At 38.6% G+C, this 20,277-nt stretch overlaps 1 protein-coding gene across 4 annotated transcripts in view; it reads left to right on the top strand.

Moving 5' to 3' along the window:
- Positions 1-20,277, top strand: part of XRCC4 (X-ray repair cross complementing 4) — a 188,336-nt gene that overhangs the window by 104,875 nt on the left and 63,184 nt on the right. For 3 of the 4 annotated variants that reach the window (XM_065860955.2, XM_071801747.1, XM_071801746.1), the window contains one exon: positions 16,485-16,629. In XM_065860955.2, the coding sequence (XP_065717027.1) occupies positions 16,485-16,629 (145 nt within the window). The remainder of the gene's footprint in view (positions 1-16,484; positions 16,630-20,277) is intronic. The other variant, XM_065860956.2, reaches the window with a different exon arrangement.

Genomic DNA, 20,277 nt, shown 5'->3' with positions numbered 1-20,277 from the left:
GCAAGTACACAGCCATGGGAGATAGAACACGTCTCACAAGCAGAGGAAGAGCACTGAAGAGTATCCTCCATGCAAGAAAGTACAAAGATTTGCAGATAAATAGAGCAGAAAGGAGAAAAAAGTATGAATAGTCAATTTTTGAGAAAGTGGCACAGGAATGGAAGTGACATTACTGCTGATCTAAATGAATCCCTTTGGCCGTTGGTTTAATGGCAGGGGAAGGGTGAGGGTAAGTTAGGAAAATATCTGCTTAGCTTTTTGGTAATTGTGGCTCTTGAAATACCATAACTTTGGACAAATACAGCTACAGCTGCTTGTATATTGGACTGTTTGCTAGGTAGGACTGAGCCTGTGTAGAAAGCTAAGCTGACACTTAGGGACAGAGCAGCTCCAGTTCTGACGCTGAATTACAGAGAAAATAAGAAACTTGGAAGTTTTTGGATAGATGTAAAATGCAGATGGACCTTTAGATTAAATGAATGTTCAATCACTACACTGTTCTGTCATTTATTTTCATATGATGTCCCCTATTTTTATTTTTCTATGTTGCTTTTCATGTCCCCCCATGTTTAAAATCATACCATTAACCAGTGAAATCTAAGAATGTGTACTGCAAAGTGTTTGCAAGCTCTGAGAGTATTAACAGATCACTAAACAAGCACAAGTTGCCATCCAGATACAGAATAAAATTAAATACACATCCTTTCTGTGTGCCCAGGAGGGATAAGCCCCTGTTGTGCACTTAGCTTTTGCAGATGAAGCTTGAGCGTGATTTATCTCTTCATCAAAGTGGGGAACAGAGAGCTGTTTTCTTTCTGGAATTTCTAGTTTATATTTCCCAAAAGCAGTTGAGGCTTATAGCTTTCAGGGATATGTAAAAAGTGCTTCTGGCCACCGAGGACTCAGTAAAGATTTTTGGCACTTGTGACATGAATACATCTGTCTTTTCCCTCTGATCAGAGGTGGAGGTGGGTCATAAATGATGGAAATGTAATCTTTGATTTCCCACCTGCCTGCATATAGAGTGATTATTTTTTCTTTTTTTTTTTTTAGACAGAAATGAAAGGTGTTGCACAATTAACCATTATGCTGAACAGCTGACCTCAATTATTTGAGGCTGATGACATTCACTACATCAAGAGCAAAATCAGATCTCTGTGGCAAGTCCTGTCATGTCAGGAGTCTCTTGCCTGTGAAACAGGGCAGGGATTAGAAGATTCTCACTTGAGAATTTTCAAGGGTTGTAAGTGTTTTCAAGCTATCCTTAGCATATTTGGACCATGGGCTTGATGTCAGTCATTTTCACAAAGAATCAGCAAGGTCAAAACTGGCCTTTCATTTATGCGCTTGTATGAGTGAACTAAATTACTTTCTAGGCTATTGAACTGCTTACTTACAGTTTATTTTTCACTTGTTGACAACAGTTGGTTCAGGAAATGCCTAGTGAAAAACAAAACACCTTCTTTCTAGGCACGCGAACATCAGAAAGCTGTGTAAGTGTCTGAGAACTTCCTGGTTGGCTTTGTAGCATAATTAAATGTTGATAATCTAGGAAAATCATAGTCAGAAAGTCATACATTATGTTGGGAAGAAGCATCACTCCCACTGCATCCTGAGAGCAGGACAGTCTGGTCCACCTCGTACTGGACCTTGGAGGAGGCAGTCGTTAAGCTTTGGAGAGCTAAGGAGAGGAGCTGATTTATTGCTTCCCTGCTTGTCCCACAAGACAGGACAACTAAGGACAGAAGAAATACAGTCATCCCGTTGTAGGTAGTATATCATCCCTCAGTGTAAGCCTTGCTTGTGAGGTCGGGCTGATATTAGGGGATTGATGTTACTTTTATGTGCAGAGAGAGGCCAACTCTGAGAATTTTCCTCTGTTCTTTGAAGTGGCTTAGACACAGAAGATCTCTCGTGAGCGTTCAGATAAGCAGGCTCTTTCAGGAGATGTTTATATTTTATGGCTAAAATCCATTACTTCAAACAGGTTTCTAAAGCTACATCCCTAGTAGGGTTGTGTCTCTGGCCTGCTGAGAATGTTCTCTGCATGAACAACACAAGTTGCCTAAAAGTAACTCGCTGATAAATACCCCTGGACACTGTTTGTAGGCAAGTCTGTGTTCAGTTGGAGGGACAGGGAGACCACATCGTCTGCAGGAGATGTACAAGGCGAGAACCCACAGTTCCTGCCTTTTAGTGAGAAAAGGTAATAAATCCACGGTACAGATAAGGGATTTTCTTAGCCCTTTTATGAGCTCAAAGGGAGGACCTGTTCCTGTTTCACTCTGTGCCGTTCCATGTTGCCGCAGCAAGGAGTAGTAGGAGTGAAGGACAGATAATATTGCGTTTTCATTTTATTTCTATGAAATGGGATGTCAGACAGCAAGAAGTGGCACTGTTTTTGGGTGAGCGTAAGATATTCCCCACTTCATTCTCTTCACTGTGGCTTGCAAAAATACTGAAAATGGTGCAGGAGAGATGTGAAAACGCATTTGTTAACAGTAGCCACTGGTTCAGTCAGTCTCAGCCCTTATCTCGGTGGCAGTGTAGTAACCCTGACCTGTGCCATATATCTGTATCCTGCATCTGGGGTAGGAAACTAGAAGGCAAAACAAAAACCAAACCCGTCCTTCCAAGCCGTCTGGTGTCTCAGAGCTGCACTGCCCATGTCTCCTGATTATTCAGCTGGATCTATGCTGCTGCTGTTGCCATTCAGAAATACAGTGATGATTTAATTCACGACCGGATCTCAGAATAAATCACTCCCTTGTTGCGAATGGATCTGAGGAACTTTAAAACCCCTGTCTGGGAGAAAGCAGCATTTTGAACTGCTGAGCTCGCACGGTGATTTATGGTAGGAAAGATTTTGAAAGCAGTTTCTGGTAAAGAGAGAGTGGCTTTATTTTCCTTAGATATCCTTGGATAACAAGGTAAACACAGTTCTTGTTATTAGCAAAAAGGAGTTTTAGAGAAAATAACAGGTGTTTTTGTAGTAAAGACTAGTGGGAGTAAATCATGAAGGTACATAGGATTTCCCTTTTTATACCACCAAAAAAAGAGGCTCCAAAACGGCTGCCCCAATACACGGCCATGCGGGGTAAGAGCAGCGCAGGGACCAGCTGGGAGCCGCAGTGGCATCCAGGAGAGTCCTCCTCACACTGCTCCGGCCACCTCACTCTGCTTGACTTTTCCAAGGTTGGGAAAGATTTATTGTATCGTATAGAATTTCGTATTCCGGAATAGGTGTGGTGTGTTAAGGAGTTACAACCGAATTTCTTACAGAATAGTCATGGTGATGCTTTTTTCCGTGGTGATTCAGAGCTTGTGGGGAAATAAATGAGGAATCAACTGTAAGCCCTTTTGTATATTAAACAAACAAACAAAAAAAATGACAACAAACAGTACGAAATTACTGTGTGCATATTTTACTACAAAAAAACCAGATTCCAGGTGTTTCTCAGGTAGTGACATTATTCAGTTGCCTATTCAGGAAATACAATTTAAAATGTCTGTGTTTTTGCACAGTGTGCGATTAGTCTGCTTTGTTTTGTGTATTTCACCAGCAAGCTATCCCAGAATAATACTCTGAATTCTCAATTGGTGTAATTCATTATAGTTCCATTAACTTTCAGAGAAGCTACTCTGGTTTATTCTGGCTCAGTTTTTGGCTAAAGCGCTCAATTATGAATATGTAATAAAAGTGTTAGTCATCCTAACAGCCGTTATTCACATTAGTATTTTGTGCCCAGTCCTGGATGTTTTAATGTGTTTTTTGTTGATCAACAAAGAGGGTGTTGTGCACAACAGGGTATACATGGGCAAAGATTAGATGTGTTTTCCTCTGCTTTTTGTACTTTATTCTGACTTTATTACTCTTCTGCGTAGTAATCTCCTCCATGAGCGGTCTAATCAGAGCTGGTCTTCCTGGGCGGCGTGCTGCCAAAATAACAGTCAGTACCAGCAACCGTGGCGCTGAGGACGGTACTGTGAATACTTCCCTGGTTAAACTTGAGCAGAGAAGGACGGAAAACGTTTTTGTAAATGTCTGATTTGGAACTTTGTGTGATTTTAATTCCTTTTTTCTTAAGTCAGCTACGCCACTGTAATAATGATTAATCCATTCCGATGAAAGAAAATTACAGGTTCTCAAACGCCTTTTTAGACAAGTATTATGATGGTTAAAAACAATATTAGTTAAAGGCAAAAATTCCAACATTAAATAATATCAACATTAAGGATGAAGCTGTCAAATATAGCACTATTTAGGATAGCTGGCGTACTTGTAAGATATAGCCTGTAATGTGAGAAAATGTGATATCAGAACTCTCTGTTGTATATTTCTTTTTTCTTTTCTTGGCAAGTGTCAAAAATCAAACAATACAATGTTTTCTGCTTATAGAACCTTGTTATGGCTTTCTGCTGTCCCACACATCGGCCACTTAACCTAGTGACCTTATTCTGATTTTACTGTTAGTGAACTTAATTCTGTAAGTCTTTGTAGCCTGGAATGCTTTTTTTTCCCTTGGTTCTTCAGAAACTGTCATTATAAAATCATGCGTGCTTTCTAACAAATTCAGCAAATTTTGCTGGAAATAACCCACTAATGTTCTTTCTTTGAAGACATGATATTTTTATAGTATTTCATCACTAGAATTTAGTATGTGGTTTATATCACAGTGGTCATTCCTTCATATTCTCCCTGTAGCAAGATGCCAGAGGGAAAACTCTTTTCAGTCTGTTAAATTGTCCGCTGGTTCTAGTACAGTGGTATTTTTTTTCTTAATTTCAAGTAGGGTATATGTCATTTATTCCTGTTTCTTTGAAAGTGTGGGAGCAGTTTTTGGAACCGTTCATTAAGCAAAAGCTTTTGATCTTCCATTGCCGTTCATTTTTGGATGCCTTTGCAGTTCTCTGGTAAGATCAGTGTTGCCATGCTGCCTTTTCTCCACCTATTCTGTTTCATTATCAAAGTTAGTTTTTCTTGCAGGTAGAATAGATGAAATAATTAATCTCCATGAATTTCTTTTCACTTACATTGAATGATCTGCACACATATTTATGTTTTTTCCCCTGTGTAAGGGCCTTTTTTTTGGCCCTTATCTTCTGAAGTGCTGTTCTGATAAACTCACTGTCTGTAGCTCAGGCTTGAGCCATGTTCTGGCGGAGAAAGGAGTACACCCAATGTATTTAAAACCCATTTTCTCTAAGCTTTCTTTAGTTGCAAGGAGACTGTGTTACTTTTTATAATGAAACCACATTACTATTATGGTGATGGTTCTTTTGGAGGAATGTCAGGAAGTATTTAAATCTCAACAGGGCCGTGATAATTTAAATGAATTTTTGGTGGTAAAGGTACAGGAGTAAGTGTAATAAAATTAAAAAATACATTACATTTAGAAAATCATTTTCTTCCACATAGGTATTTTGAGCTTGCGTAAAATATTGAGAAACCATAAACTATCCCTATATAGACTATAGAAATCCTTTAAAATTATTATTATTTTTTAGAATCACTGCACATTGATGGAGGGGTACAGGGACTGCACAAAGCTTGGGCCATCCAAGCTGTGTTCTGTCCTTGAGTAATTTCTCAGGCTGCTGCACACTGCAACAGGCTAGTCTGAATATCAGAAAGGCACAGTTAATAAGATTCTTTATCAGAAGAAAAATAGTGTCTTTCCTAGGCTTGAACACATGTCGGGTGTTTTTTTATCAGGTGGGTTTGTTGATTTAGGTAATCAAAAGCCGGACATTCCCATTTTAATAAAGAACTTGTGTGATGCCTCTTGGCCCTGGTGACTCGTAGGGACGTTGGCTGGGAAAGGAGACATGGAACATTAGCACAGCTCAGGGCGTGATCCTGTTTTTTCTTACTGAGGAGTGGAGTTTTTGCCATATGGAAAGGCTATCCCAGAGTTAGCGCATCCCAGGGGAACGAAGCCAGTTCTCTATAACAAGTCTGGCGGTGACTCTTACCATCACACCACACCATTACTTCATCTTGCATCCTGGCCGTGCATCTCTATTGTCCCATTTACTTGGGGCCAGACTATTTGCCACAGTCTTTTTCCACTCATTTTCACCATTACTCTTTAAGATTTCCCTGAATATCTTCCAGCTTGTCAATAACAATGTGTTTCATAGATGATTTTGTGATGTAGGTTAAGGCTTCTGAGGTCGACCTCCTTTCTAACTACACCTTCAGCTGCGGTCTGTTGGTGGTGACCTTTGCACAGCCCGGCCACGTCAGGAGAGCCCTGCGGATGTCCAGGGACCTGATGAAGAAAAACAGCCCATGTCAGAATGTAAACACAGGTCTCAAGTCCTATCATAAGTTTTATGATCCGTTTGCAGTGAATAATAAATGGTGAATAAAAGTTTAAATTGTGCTATGTGTGTGGCTTACAGACTGCGTTGTGTTTAAAAGCATCTAAATGGAAGTTATTATAGATTAAACTAACCTCTTGATTCTGATTGAGACATACTCTTTGATAATTTTTTCTTCATTGTGTATTAGTGTCATGTACATGATCAGGTTTCATGTTCATTGCTCAGTAAATGTTATAATAAATATTAATGTGTTGCTGCTCTCAAAGTACTTATGGAGAACTTCAAATTTCTTTAAATATATTCTCAGAGCCTCTTAGGGTAACCAAAATTACCTGTAGCGTTTTCCACAGCAGAATTATCCTGTGATGTTGATTGAAATTGTGCCAGTGCATCTGCCATAAAAACATTAATGTCATGTCTGACTGAGACACATGCACTTTCTATGTTCATCATTTCTGAATCCATTATAAAGACCTTAATGGTAGCTGTATATAAAGAGATGCCACAATGACATCTTAAATGCTGTCTTTAAATTCACAGCATGAAAAGCCTTTTAGAAACATTGTATGAAAAAATGAGGTAGCTAGCAGCAATTTGTGGGCAATATTCATGATATGCCTTTTATTTAGTGGAGGTTTTATATTAATTTCAATAGAAATAAATGGGTCCACAAAGCTAATGGTGTAAATAGAACTTTGTTTCTAGTGAATGGCATTTGAGACCTCAGGTCAGCTTGCTTGTTTCACGGCTAATACAAGAAAATAAATGCCAGAGTTTCAATTTTAAAATATACAATAAAAATATAAGATCTAAATAATATAAAATTTGGAAACAGGGTATATACATACAAAAAAGCACAATATGGATATCCTAAAAGTCCTTTCTGTAGCAAGGTTATTTGGAAAGGGCACACGCTTCTCATGAAACAATCTTGCAGAAGGAAGAGGTTTGGACTTTATTACAATTCTGTCAAGAACCTTGTGTAGTCATTTTCTGGGAAATGACCGCTTTTACCAGTCACTACAATACACTCAGTTCATCTCAAATTTTGCTAAAGGCAGAAAGAGTAAAGAGGAATAGATGAAAAACAAGGCAGTACTAAATCTTATGGGCTTCACCCAAAATTTTTGGTAATCATCACTGAACCCAGACAATACTGTAGTGAAGCATGGACTTTTCCAAGGAAAATATCTCCTGGGTCACATCTAACTTCCCATCTTTTCACTTCAATATTCAAGACATTGAATACTTTGGGAAGTGGTTTACCCTTTGAAATGTTTACTTTAAATGAAAATAAAAGACAGAAACCCCACGGTTTTGATGCATGAGTGTCTAAATTTATTTTCTTGTTTACAGAGTTTATAATGTTGACATGTCCTTTGATCCTGTAAGTAGTACTGTGTGGTTGTATTAATTAGGCTTTGTTCTTTTTACTGGAAGGAACCAAAGCATGGATATTCATCAAGGTCAGTGGTAGGATCAGAATAGATCCTGTGTCCCCCTGAATGCAGAGCAGGACCCTGCGTGTTGAGTGACTTTTATCCTTAGAAATTTGTTTGTGGTATGGGATACCTGAAGATTTGTGGAGTTGGGAAAAAAAGGATTAAACTTAACTTCTGCTTGGAGATTCCAGAAGATTTTATCCGTGCATGGGTACCCAAATCTTACTCGAGTATCAACAAGTAACAAATATTCCCTAGGAGCATTATGAAATGAAGTCATTTCACACTAACTACAAAGCAGCCACTAGTAGTGGTGACTTTTAGTTACTGCAACTATAGACAGAATTAAAATTGGGAAACTAGAGGTGAAAATCATGTTAGTAACTTAGTAAGGAGCCACCCTTGGCTGCTTCCAATGCTATTGTTAGTGATGTAAGCCAGTGTATAAACTGCAGGAGATGCTTCGTTTCCTTTTTACTCATTTAATGCTTTCTCAACATGAATTCCTTTGACAATTAAATTTTGAATGATTAGGCTCTATCCAATCATTAATTATGTATGTTCACATGTAAAGACAGTTTTAATGTAGTTGTTTTGTGTTCCGAGGTTAAAATTCTGTATCTTTATGAAAGGACACAGTGCTTGTGTCACTAAGAGTAAATGATTTTAGAGTTCGAAGTCTTTTTGTCTCTCAGAGAAAACAGGACCACGTTTTTACATTGCTATTTAAATAAGTAGCAAAATAGCTTCTCATCTGTATGTGCTATTTGTTTAAATATTGTTGTACTTCCTTACTATTATAATATATAGTGAAATACAGACAGGCAAAGCTCCTGCTTAAATATATTTTTATTTTAGATTTTTGTACCTGAAGTGTTTCCTCAACATAATGTAGAAATATCTATACCGCAAAAAATTGAATTTATAATATAGTTGAAAGAAATCTTAAGGCAACTTAGAAGATACCACACAATAAAGTTATTGGTAGAGGTTAGTAATTTATCCACTGCGAAATGCCATCATTATGAAAACATACATTTTCTAGAGTTATTGCAGCCTGTGGCTTCCCTTGAGCTGTATTGATTTCCTGAAAGAATTGTTTAATGGGGAGAGAAATCATTCTCGTGGCACAGGAGTCTGAGCTCCAGCCTTTTCAAAGCTCTGTGGTGCAGCTTCATGGTGCTGGGCAGGTTATGGCCCCGGTGCAGCTCACACTTGTGTTTTAAGGCTGCCCTCGGTACACAGAGGCAGATCTCTGGCCTCACCATCCCCGCAGGGTCCCTAGTGAATAAAATATGTGTGTCAGGATGATCTTATAAACCCGCCAGCTTTTATGTACATTTCCAGGAGACAGACTAGGTAAGCTAAAGACTATTCAAGCACAGGGGCAACCCAGAGCTTTATCCAAGGAAATAAAAAAATAAATAGAAAAAGTCAGAAGTCTTTTATTGTTTACAGATCTTTTCAGTCACTCTTATGTATTTCTCCATCTAAGAGGTGGTGATTTTGAGTGACAAACTTGGCACAGGGGTAGCCAAGGTTCTTACAAATACATGCCCGAGGGGCTTCAAGCTTAGTATTAAGTCAGAAGCCCAGTTTCAAAGTACTCAGAAATAGCTACGCTACTTTGTCTTCATATTCTAAACAGCATCACAGGTGAACATTTTACATAAAGGTTAACAAAATGATCTCTTAGGATTTGAAATCAGTAAGTATTTATCAGTAAGTAAGATTTATAAAGCTTTCTTTGTTGTATTGACTTGAAATCTTTCTGATTTGAAATCAGTGAGTAGTATGATTACCATTATTGAAACTCTTCTTTAGATCTGGCTTTCAAATGTTAGGCTCCACATCCACACAGCCAGGGGCTAGGCATAATAATAAGTATTGTCTGACATATAGGGTAACCTTATAGGTGATACGTGGAAGCCCACTGCTGGATGGGGTTAGCAACATAAGCTGTAGACACCAGGAAAGTTTACTAAAGCAAAAATTATGCCAGTTGGAATTCCAGACATGAGATACATGCTTCACATGCCTGGTGAAAAATGACTTTGGGCTCCACTAACTCACATCAAATTGACAGATCACAGCCCAGAAATCTTTTTCCAAAGCTTTTCTTACCTTCGTGTTCTTAATTCTTGCATCTGCCTGTTTTGTTGTTTTGTTTACTTGACCTGCATGCTGTTTAATGTCTCCTGGGGATGATATTCAGAAGCCTCTTACCTCCACCCTGGGTGGTACAGATGATCTAAATAGGACATCAAGGGAGTCCAGAGAATGACTCCAGCAAACAGTCCCACCCAAGACAGTGAGCTCATCTAAACCTTTTCAGACGACGACTTGTTAAATACTCTTGCCTGAGCTCGGATGTGCTGGTGTGCTAAACGATGGCACGTCCAGCCGTGGCACACAAAAATTAGTCTCGTTGGAAGCATTAATACAGAGTTTCAAAAATATTTGAGGTTCAGAGATGGAAAAGGGTTTCTAAAACCATGTAAATAAATGGTCCAATAAACCTGGACATTTGGTGGGTCGTTGGAAAGCTGGGCCATGCTGTTGCTGAGCACCCTAACTCATCACTAAACAGCCTTTGGCTCGTCAAAAATCACCGCAGCATCTGAGTTGCCAACATTGCCGTTGCTTCTGCCCATACAAAATAAAACAGGAAAAGCAACTTTAATTGTTAGTAAGTTTCAGATATCAAAATTGCAATAACTTAGCTTTTACTGCTTCATGATGGAGCTTCTACCTGACCCATGTAAGTGAAGATTTATAAAGCTGTCTTTGTTGTATTTTAAGGCAGATATTAGTTTGTAGGGGTGGTAGACATGACAAAAATATAGTATACAGCTGTATATTGTGAGGATTTTCAAGATTTTTGATGGGTACTGAGAAATCATAACCTTTGACAATATTTATTACCAGTGACATCAGGAAAAAAATAGTCTTTGCAAATAGAAAAATCTACATGTAAAGACTTAGAACACTTTGTCAGTGGTAATAGAGTCTTAGTAGAGTGAAATGTAAACTTCCTTACTGAACGGGATACAAATTATAAATTTTGTATAGCTGGATCTAAACTTTTTGCTGAAGTTGTTTTAAAATCTGTCTTCATAAACACTTCCCATGGAGATATTTTTTATAAAAATAAATGTTAATAACTAACTGACAGAGAATTTATAGAACTGCAGTCTCAACCGCCTTTAGGCCCCAGGGGATAATGGTACAGTAAACCCAAATTTATACAAAGAATGAAATATAAAGTAGAAAAGGACAAAGGGAATGGAAAATGGTTCTTACTGTTTTCCTAAAATTAAAATAGTGACGTATTCCTGTTACTTTCACTGAAGCATATGTGGGAACCATAAATACCTATGTTTAACTTTGGATCTGAGTGATCTAAATAGATGTATTTCTTATGAAAAAAAAAGCCTGATTATGACCAGAATGTGTATATACAGGATAACTTTAGTGTAGGTAGAAGTGGTGTTTCCTAAATTGCCTGTCAAGAATAACTTAATCCTGCTTTGCAGGAATTGCCTACATCAGTGGGACACATTCATTTCCATACCCATTCATTTAGGAGACTCTCTGCTGAGAATGTCAAAGACATGCTAATTATTATCAGCTATGGTGATCCCTTAGGAATTAGGCTGAGATTGAGAAACCACATAATTACTGAAGTTACACTATAGTCAGGGATTAAAGTGATGAGTTCTGCTTTCCGTTTTTAATTTTTTTCTCTTTCCTGGCTTGGGGAGCAGCTGTCACAGGCAGTTCTGGTGCTCTTTAGGTGATCATTTTGTGAACATCTTTGCCCTTTTTCGGTCTGGTTTATCTGCTACCAATGCTGTGCAAGGCCAGAGGCAGCAGAGGCAGTAATTGTATGTGTAGCCCGGTTGTTTCCCAAAGAAATAATCCTGGAGAAAATGGCAAGATCCTTGAGCAAGGGACTGATTTTCAATTAAATCATCTGCTTCATTAAGGAGAGACAGCAGAATCTGGACGTTCATTTGAGTAACTCTTTGGAGCAACCCATGCTGCCTGGAGTTAAGCAGAATTCAATCAGGATATTCTGTTCCGTTAACAATGTGACTCCAGGAGGAATTTAGGAGACCTCTGATAGCCTTAATATCTGAAAATCTGAAGAAATTTTCGTAAGTCCTTACTAATCTGACAAAAAAAAGTAATTGTGTGAATTTTCCTTGAGAACAGAAATTAAGATTGACAGGCTTTTATGCTGCTATTCATAAGAACACTCCAGGATAGATAATTTTAAATAAAGGGCAGTTATTTGCCTCAAGATAAATGCCATGTCCTTTATAAGTCTTTCCTGTTTCATTCCAATCCAAAAAGAAAACTTTTTTTTTTTTTTTAATATAAAATTATTTATTGTGAGCAAAACAAGTTTAAACTGCTAAGTACATTTTATTTGGTGATACATGTCAGAGATGTGAATGTTCCCTGAATCTATTTGACATTGATGATTATTTTTAAAATTTACATGTTATGTGCTGATAATTAAACACGAATTTGGACATTGAGAGTATGTTTTCTATCTGTGTGAAGTTACGTCATTGTAGGCAAACAGGTTGCTCATATTTGAAGTGCTTCTACTCATTTTTTGCTTGCTTTGCTTCCTGTATAATTTGAGCTTTTATTGCTGGTATTAGTCCTTTATTGAGAATAGACCTTGTACCGAGAGGAGCTAGATTCTGTTCTCTCAATTAGTGCAGCACTGTCATTAATAATTAGACAAGTCAAAGCTGTAGAATTTTCATTACAGGTGATGATATACAGAGAAAGAAGGTGGGTGGTGGTTTTTTTCAGACTGAAAAGTCAATGTGATAGATGGGAAGGTATTTATTTTTGAATAATTGACTTCTCTGTATCAAAATAAAGTAATGCAAAATTTAATTTATAACTGATCTGCCTATCTTTAACCAGGCTACTGAAATTAATTTTAAAATACTTGCAGTTTTCGGAGATCATGATGCTACATTAGCACACTGAACAATGCCAGGATCAGACCTTGGCCCGGGCAGCTCAGCAAAGTTCCCTGCCTCTTTGATTGCGAGTACGTTCCCTGCAAGGTTTTGCTCTACATCAGCTCACCCAGGTGAGGTTCTGGGACTGGTCCCAGCAGAGAGCCTGGGAGAGTCAGTGCTGTTCTATGTGGGTGCCAGGTGTTGCACACCAAACGTCTTGAAAATGGGTCCTGGCATTTTTTTGTAATAAAATAAAAGCATCTCCTGTTTCCAGACCCCCAGCCTTATTGCACTGTGTTGATTTAATTTCATCCTTACTCTTCTAAACTAGTGAAAGCTATTTAAAATTTTCAGTTTAAATTATTTTCTAGGATATCCTTTCTTATTTGAAAACTTCCTCTACCCTACCCACCAAATAATATCACTCTTCAAAACAAACAACAAAAATACATCAAGAGTTTTTATTTAAAATCTTCAATCTTCTTAGCACAAATATTCTTTTAGTACTTGAGGTATGATTCCCTTTCTTGCTCTCTTATGAGTCCGTTTTCTTGCAGTTATGCACCTGTGGAAGGTCTGTTATATATTGGGAACATTTCCTTTTCTTGATCACCATTTGGTTTAGGTGGTTTAATTGACTGGATTTCATCAAACAATACTCTTGTCTGTATTTAAACTGATACTATTAAACTGGTACAATAATTCATATTGTATTACACACTATCAAAGTAAGAAATTTAGTTTCATGAGAATCGAAGGAACTTTACTTTCGTAAAATGATGATGAGATTTAGACAGAAAAGATTTTCAGAACGAAAATTAGGTTGATGTCCAAGATTTTCTCTCATTTTTCCAAATGATTTTGTGTTGAACAATGAATAATATTTTGCTGAAGCTTTTTTTTTGCTTTCAGTCAAGTACTATAAAATAATTCATTAATGGGAATTATTTTGGGGCAGCAGTGGTGGACATGTGTTTAAAGTCTTATGGTAGCATGATACTTAGATCTTCAAGTGTACACCATCTTTTCATCAGCAGTTCTCACCGAAGATGTAGTTTGGTTTAGTAGAAACAAGCAAATCAAGAAAAACCTATTCCTGTGGTGGTCAACCATTATCTATGAGCCAATCTGCTACTGTTGTACTACCATTCAATTGTAAGATTGCATTCTAGGCTGTCTGAATGAAGAGTCTTCTTGATATTATTAAAAGAAACGTTTTTACAATAGAAATTGTTGGCTTCATTGCAGAAGTTTACTTGAATCATTTAGGTCAATATTTTTAATTCTGCTTGTTTTTAATAGGTCACAAGACCCAAATTTGTTTTCGGGGGAAATAATTACATTGAGATGTTTAGTAGAAAACTGAGAGCCTTTCCCAGCCTGAAGTTGGCACAAATGCAGGGTGCTGCAATGACAGACATTTCTCTTCCATTTTTCTCACTCGTGGACAAGTGGGACTGTTGTAGGAGACAAGTTTTGAGTCTAAACAGTAAAGAGTACTGAACATGGGGGTCATGAGCACTGTTGCATGCCACACAAGTAAAAGCACAGAGGCATTTATTTGTTTATCATCAGCATCGTGTAGGTTTTGTATAAGTAGCTAACCTCTGGATCTACTTTTTGGCAAAAGCAGAGAGTGTGGGAGGAGAACAGCAACAAGGAAGGATAAGAGATACTGTAGTAAAATTATTCAAGTTTGTTTGGTTCTTGACAGTAAACTATTATTTGTGAATTAATTAAGAAGGGGCTGAATTTAGGAAGAGATGTTGGAATTATTAGTATTAGTGTAAATGTTAGATATGCTACAATGAGCATGCTGCCAGTAAACAGTAACTAACAATCATGAACACAATTTTCAACATTTAGCGCGGGAAAAGTATGCATAGCTAGTTAAACTTTAGTGTGGAGAATTAGGCTGTAATTTAACCCTTTTCAGCATTTACTATAGTCAGTGTATCTTGTCTGTACTGGACTTCGAAACCTGTTAATTAGCTTGTGCCTTGGAAATATGTCACCTAATGCCCGTTCTCACCCTACAAAGACCTGTAAGTCTGTGATGTAGTATAGTGGATGCTGGTAACTGATATTTAAGCATGTGCTTTGTTGTGAGCGGTGTTTGCCCTGGCTCTAGAGCACCTGTATTGACATGTTCACCAGTGTTCTTGGTCTGAAACACATTTTTTTGAGAAACAGTGAAAATGTTACTTGTGGGTTGCATATTTTCTTTCTATTTCATTTTCAGTAGACGTGGATAACAACTGTGAAAGGAATGAAGAAATAGTACCCACTATTTACTTTTTGCAAAAAACTTTGGTATTGAATCTCAAATTATGGTGTCTTTCATCCGTGTGAAGATTAAACCTTCCTAAAAGGCACAGAAAGTTCTAATCAGAAAAGTTACCATAACAGTATCAGCCTCAGTCACCACATTATTATTTAATATGTTTCAGCTGAAATGTGTGCGGTTCTGGATATCATTATCTTGAAAATTCGAAGTAATTAAAGATTTTGTTGTTAAAGCAGGCATACCAAAACCAAGCATGCTACAGGATGTTGACAGCTGGAATAAAAATGTCTACATATGTCCTGAGTGCATTATAATAGCAAGAGAAGGGAGGGTTTTAGTTTAATGAAGGATCCTTTTGTCTTGATGTGTGACCTTCAAGTAAACAACTGTCAAAGCTGAGAGGGAGTTTTTAAAAAAAATGTGATTAATGCATCTTTTCTGAATTTACATGAAAATATTAATGTGAACCAGAAGTGAAACTATCATTTATGCAGTAATGATGGAAATTGTGTAGATGAATGTGGACAGAGCCTACTTTACTTACCTGCAGCAGAGGAGTAAGTGGACACCTAAACTGTTTTTCCAGTTTCAGGTTGAGAGGTTTCCAGAATTCTTCCTGTTTTCCTTTCAGACTGCAGCTACTATTCTGTCACTTTGAGAGGTTTAGTCTGAACCAAGGCCACCTGTTCCATGGGTTCCACTGGTGTTACTGCTTTTTTGTACAGGGGTTTGCTCCAGATGGATGATTTTTTGCTTCACTGAGCCGACATCAGTCTGTCCATCAGTCTTTCTGCCCGTTGTTTTCGGGGAGGCTCCAGTAGAACCCATAAGGATCGACTGCCTGTAGGTCCGCGGTAGCAGAATGATTAGAACATTAGAAAATACAGTGCTTGATCATAGTAATAAACTTATCTCAAGGGTTTATCCTAATGCATATTGAAAATTATTTAATTCTGTTTTGTTCTGAGTGTGTATTACTGCTTGTACTGCGACCAAGAGTCTGAACGAAGTCATGCACTAAGCAGGACATTCACGCTCCTTTCTCAACGCCATGTGCACATCTTCCTCATTTGTTTTGTAGGTGACAAAGACTGATTTGAGGCAGGTGAAATAAGGCTCTGTAAGCTCCCTCTCTAGTTATTCTAGAGCCTAGAAGGAGGAATGAGGAGATCATCTATGTATTTCTGTTTTATAACTGCCCATCTTTCTCCACACTGACTACAAAGAGATGCCAAGCAGCTTACCTTCCTAGTTTAAATTTGGTGGGTTTGAATTTCCCTTTATGTCACCTGTTTCAACACCAACTGCTGTCAAATCCGAGCCCATCTTAGCAGTATGGAGATTTTAATTAAAACAATTTAAAAAATTTAAGAATTGTATTATAATATTTCATATTCAAGTTCATTTCAACCTTAGTCTTTTTCCTTTTCACAGCAGCAGAACGAAAGGACTCCCTTCTGAGTAGCCCAGATGCCATTGATACTGCTCCAAGAAGAAAGCGAAGACAAAGGACAGCAAAGCCTGCAGGGACTGGAGCTAAGATGGCTGCTTATGAGACCGATCAGCCAGCCGAGCAAAAGTAAGCAGTTTTCAAATGTATTGAAATGTTTTTATATCTACACATGTGGGAGGGCTTGTGGTTTGGGGTTTTTTTTGGTGTTTTCTTTTGCAGTTTCATATTTCAGGCCACATACTGTTGTGTTGCATTCTGTATAGTCATTTACAGTAATTTTACCCAACTTTGAATAGAAGTGAATGATTAAATTTTATGGCCCAGTGACTTATTAATACACCTCTAAAGAGACAATTGTACAATTCTTCTCTTTAATTGACTTGGATAACTTTAAGGAAATAGATTGAAGCCTACTAAAATGGTGTTCTGTAGGTTACAGTATAACTGTGAAGGCAAAGGAAGATGCATTTATAGCAGGTGTCAAAATAAGATGAACAACTTCAACTGCGTCATAGAAACTAGCAGCATTTTAAGTGTCTTTTTTCACAATGAAAGTGTTCAAACACAGGAACAAGTCGCCCAGAGAGGGTGTGGAGTCTCCATATGTGGAAACAGTTAAAACCCAATGGTCCTGAACAACTTGGTTAAGGAGGGAGCTTGGGCTTGGCAATCTCCAGGGAGCCCATCCAACCTCACCATCCTATGATTCTATCTATGTAATTTGAGTGGAAATTAATTCACAATAGTGTTTTTAATAGACCAGAACAGAATTCTTTCAAAAATAAGATCGGTGGGAAGAAACAACAATTCACTCTTTTTCTTCTTATGTCACTCTTGATTTTTGGAAGTATTTTCACGTGATGTGGGAGGCGCTTAGTTACACATAGAATTACCTCAAAGCTGCCATTTGATTGGTGTTATTTTCTTCAAAACCTGATTTTTTTTTTTTAAATCTATGCTAAATTAGATTTGAAAATAGTAATTTTCCCTCTTTGTGTGTAATAGCAAATTGATCATGAACTGCTTAAATGGACATGGATACAAGTAGACTACAAAGATACTTCCATGTTTAGCAAAGTTTTCTGTTTAAATAAGCAAGAGATTGTGGCTTGATGTCAGCTAGGAAGGTTTAAACTTACAATCTTGTTTTATTAGTAAAAAAACCTTATTTTTTTAGAATGGTCTAGAAAAATGTCAAATTCTTCTGTTCTTTTAGAGTCTATTATATTAAAATAAACTATACCCTTTCCCCTTTCTATGTAGTCAGTTTGATTTTGAGAATCTGGCTGTGTTTGCCTAAAATAAAATTTCACTCTTTTTAGTATTGTTTATGAAAGGGAAAACAATGGAAGCAAATGGTTGGAAAGGATGAAGTAAAGGCCTTGGGCTGACTAATCCTCAGTGTATGAATATCTGAGTCCTGTGAGTAGGGGACAGACCAAGAGAATCGTAGAATCACAGAATGTCCTGCACAGGACACCCCACAGTTCACTCCACGTGTCTGAGGACGTTGTCCAGTCTCTTCTTGAACACTGTCAGGCTTGGCGCCGTGACACCTCCCTGGGGACCCTCTTCCAGTGTCCAGCACTCTCTGGGTGAAGAACCTTTTCCGAATGCCCAACCTGAAACTCCTCTGGCACATCTTCCTGCCATTCTCTCAGGTTCTGTCATTGGTCACCAGAGAGAAGAGATCAGCACCTGGGCCTTCTCCTCCTCACCTTGAGGTCTCAGTCTCTTCTTCTCCAGGCTGAACAAACTAAGTGACTGTAGCCTCTCCTCATGCAGCTTCCCCTCCAAACCCTTCACCAACTTCATGGCCTCCTCTGGACACTCTCCAGTAGCTTTTTATCTTTTTACCCTGTGGTTCCCAGCCCTGCACACAGTGAATGCTCCAGGTGAGGCTGCACCAGTGCAGAGCAGAGCGGGACCATCCCCTCCCTGCCCGGCTGGCGATGCTGCGCTGGATGCACAAGGACACGGGTCCCTCTTGGCTGCCAGGGACACTGTTGGCTCATGTTCAACTTGCTGTCAACCAGAACCCCCAGATCCCTCTCTGTGGGGCTGCTTCCCAGCATCTTGTCCCCCAGTCTGTCTGTACAGCCAGGGTTGCTGTGTCCCAGGTGCAAAATCCGGCACTTGACCTTGTTGAACTTCATGTGGTTGGTCATTGCCCAGTTCTCTACTTTGTCCAGATCCCTCTGCAGGGCCTCTCTGCCCTCAAAACTGTCAACAGCTCCTCCCAATTCTGTGTTGTCAGCAAACTTACTAAGTAATCCCTCAAGTCCTGAGTCTAAGTCATTTATAAAGGCATTGAAGAGTGCTGGCCCTAAGATGGATACCTATCCAACTTCTAGTGACTGGTCGCCAGCCCAACATCACCCCATTTACTTGAAGCCTTTGAGCTCAGCCTGTCAGCCAATTGCTCCCCCACTGCATTGTGTGTTTACGCGGCTGTGTGCTGGACATCTTGTCCAGGAGGAGACTGTGAGATACCATACCAAAGGCTTTGCTGAAATCCAAAAAGATCACATCAACAGGCCTCCCTTGGTCAGCCAGATGGGTAACCTTGTCATAGAATGAAATAGTTTGTCAAGCAGGACTTTCCCCTCATGAACCCATGCTGGCTGGGACCAATGACTGTGTTGTCATTCAGATGTTTTTGGTAACTCCCAGAACAATCTTCTCCATGTTTTTACCAGTCACAGAAGTGAGGCTGACAGACCCGTAGTTTCCAGAGCCATCCCTGTTGCCCTTCTTGTTGACTGGGACAATCTTTGCCAGCTTCTATTCAACTGGGACCTCTCCAGATTCCCAGAAGCATTGAAAAATCATGGAGAGAAGTCTCGCTATGACATCAGCCAGCTCTTTGAGCACCTTTGGGTGAATCCCGTCAGACCCCATTGACTTGTAGGGATATAGCTGGAGTAGCAGATCCCGTGCAAGTTCTGGAATGATTGGGAGTTTATCATTCTCGCAGCCATGGTTCTCTAGCCCAGGGCTAAGGGGGACCCCAAGTCCATCTTTGGTGTTGAAGACCGAGGCAAAGAAAGCATTAAATGTCTTGGCTTTATGTATGTAGAGGATACTGATATTTTTGTTTAATTCCCTTAAGCGAGGCAAATTTTTAGGAAAAACAGAACAACATTATGGTTTTCATACTGTGCAAAATGTAGTTACAGAATCAAGTCAAAGCTGAATCTGAAAAGTGGCTCTTCTTTTCTATAACATAATTAGTTGTATTTTAAGGCTTACCTTATGGAACATCCATTCTATCAGTCTCTATCCCAATTTTTCTTTTTACATTAAATATCTATGAATTGTATTGTAAACAACAGGTTTGTAGTACAGGTCACAACACTGCTTGGTGTGTTTTATGCCATCCAGGACTGTAAAGGTGTTTCCCTGTTTCTCTGTGATCCTGTGGTGACTTCAGAAATCAAATGTGATATTTCTCAATACTGGAATGTGGTTTTTAATCCTTTCTTTAGTTAAAAATGCAGTAACAGTGCTAATTCTTTGATTAGATAAGAAGATACTAGATTTCCTCATTTACCTGGAACATTACAAAAACTGAACTGTAGTTATTTCCATTTTCATGATTATTTTTCTCAGTGTCCCTGCTTAGTTCTTGAGCTTTGAGTTTCATGCTAAGTCTTTTGCCAGCTGCTATATCAAGTTTTCAGTCAATTTGCTTGGCTAATAATTTTCACTTCTCTTCAGCCTGTCAGAAGTAGGGAGTTGGAGAATTAGTATCACAATCTAGTTTGCAAGTAT

The sequence above is a fragment of the Patagioenas fasciata genome, chromosome Z (genome assembly GCF_037038585.1).
Source record: "Patagioenas fasciata isolate bPatFas1 chromosome Z, bPatFas1.hap1, whole genome shotgun sequence".
Lineage (NCBI taxonomy): Eukaryota > Metazoa > Chordata > Aves > Columbiformes > Columbidae > Patagioenas > Patagioenas fasciata.
This window is presented reverse-complemented; position numbering and strand designations above follow the sequence as displayed.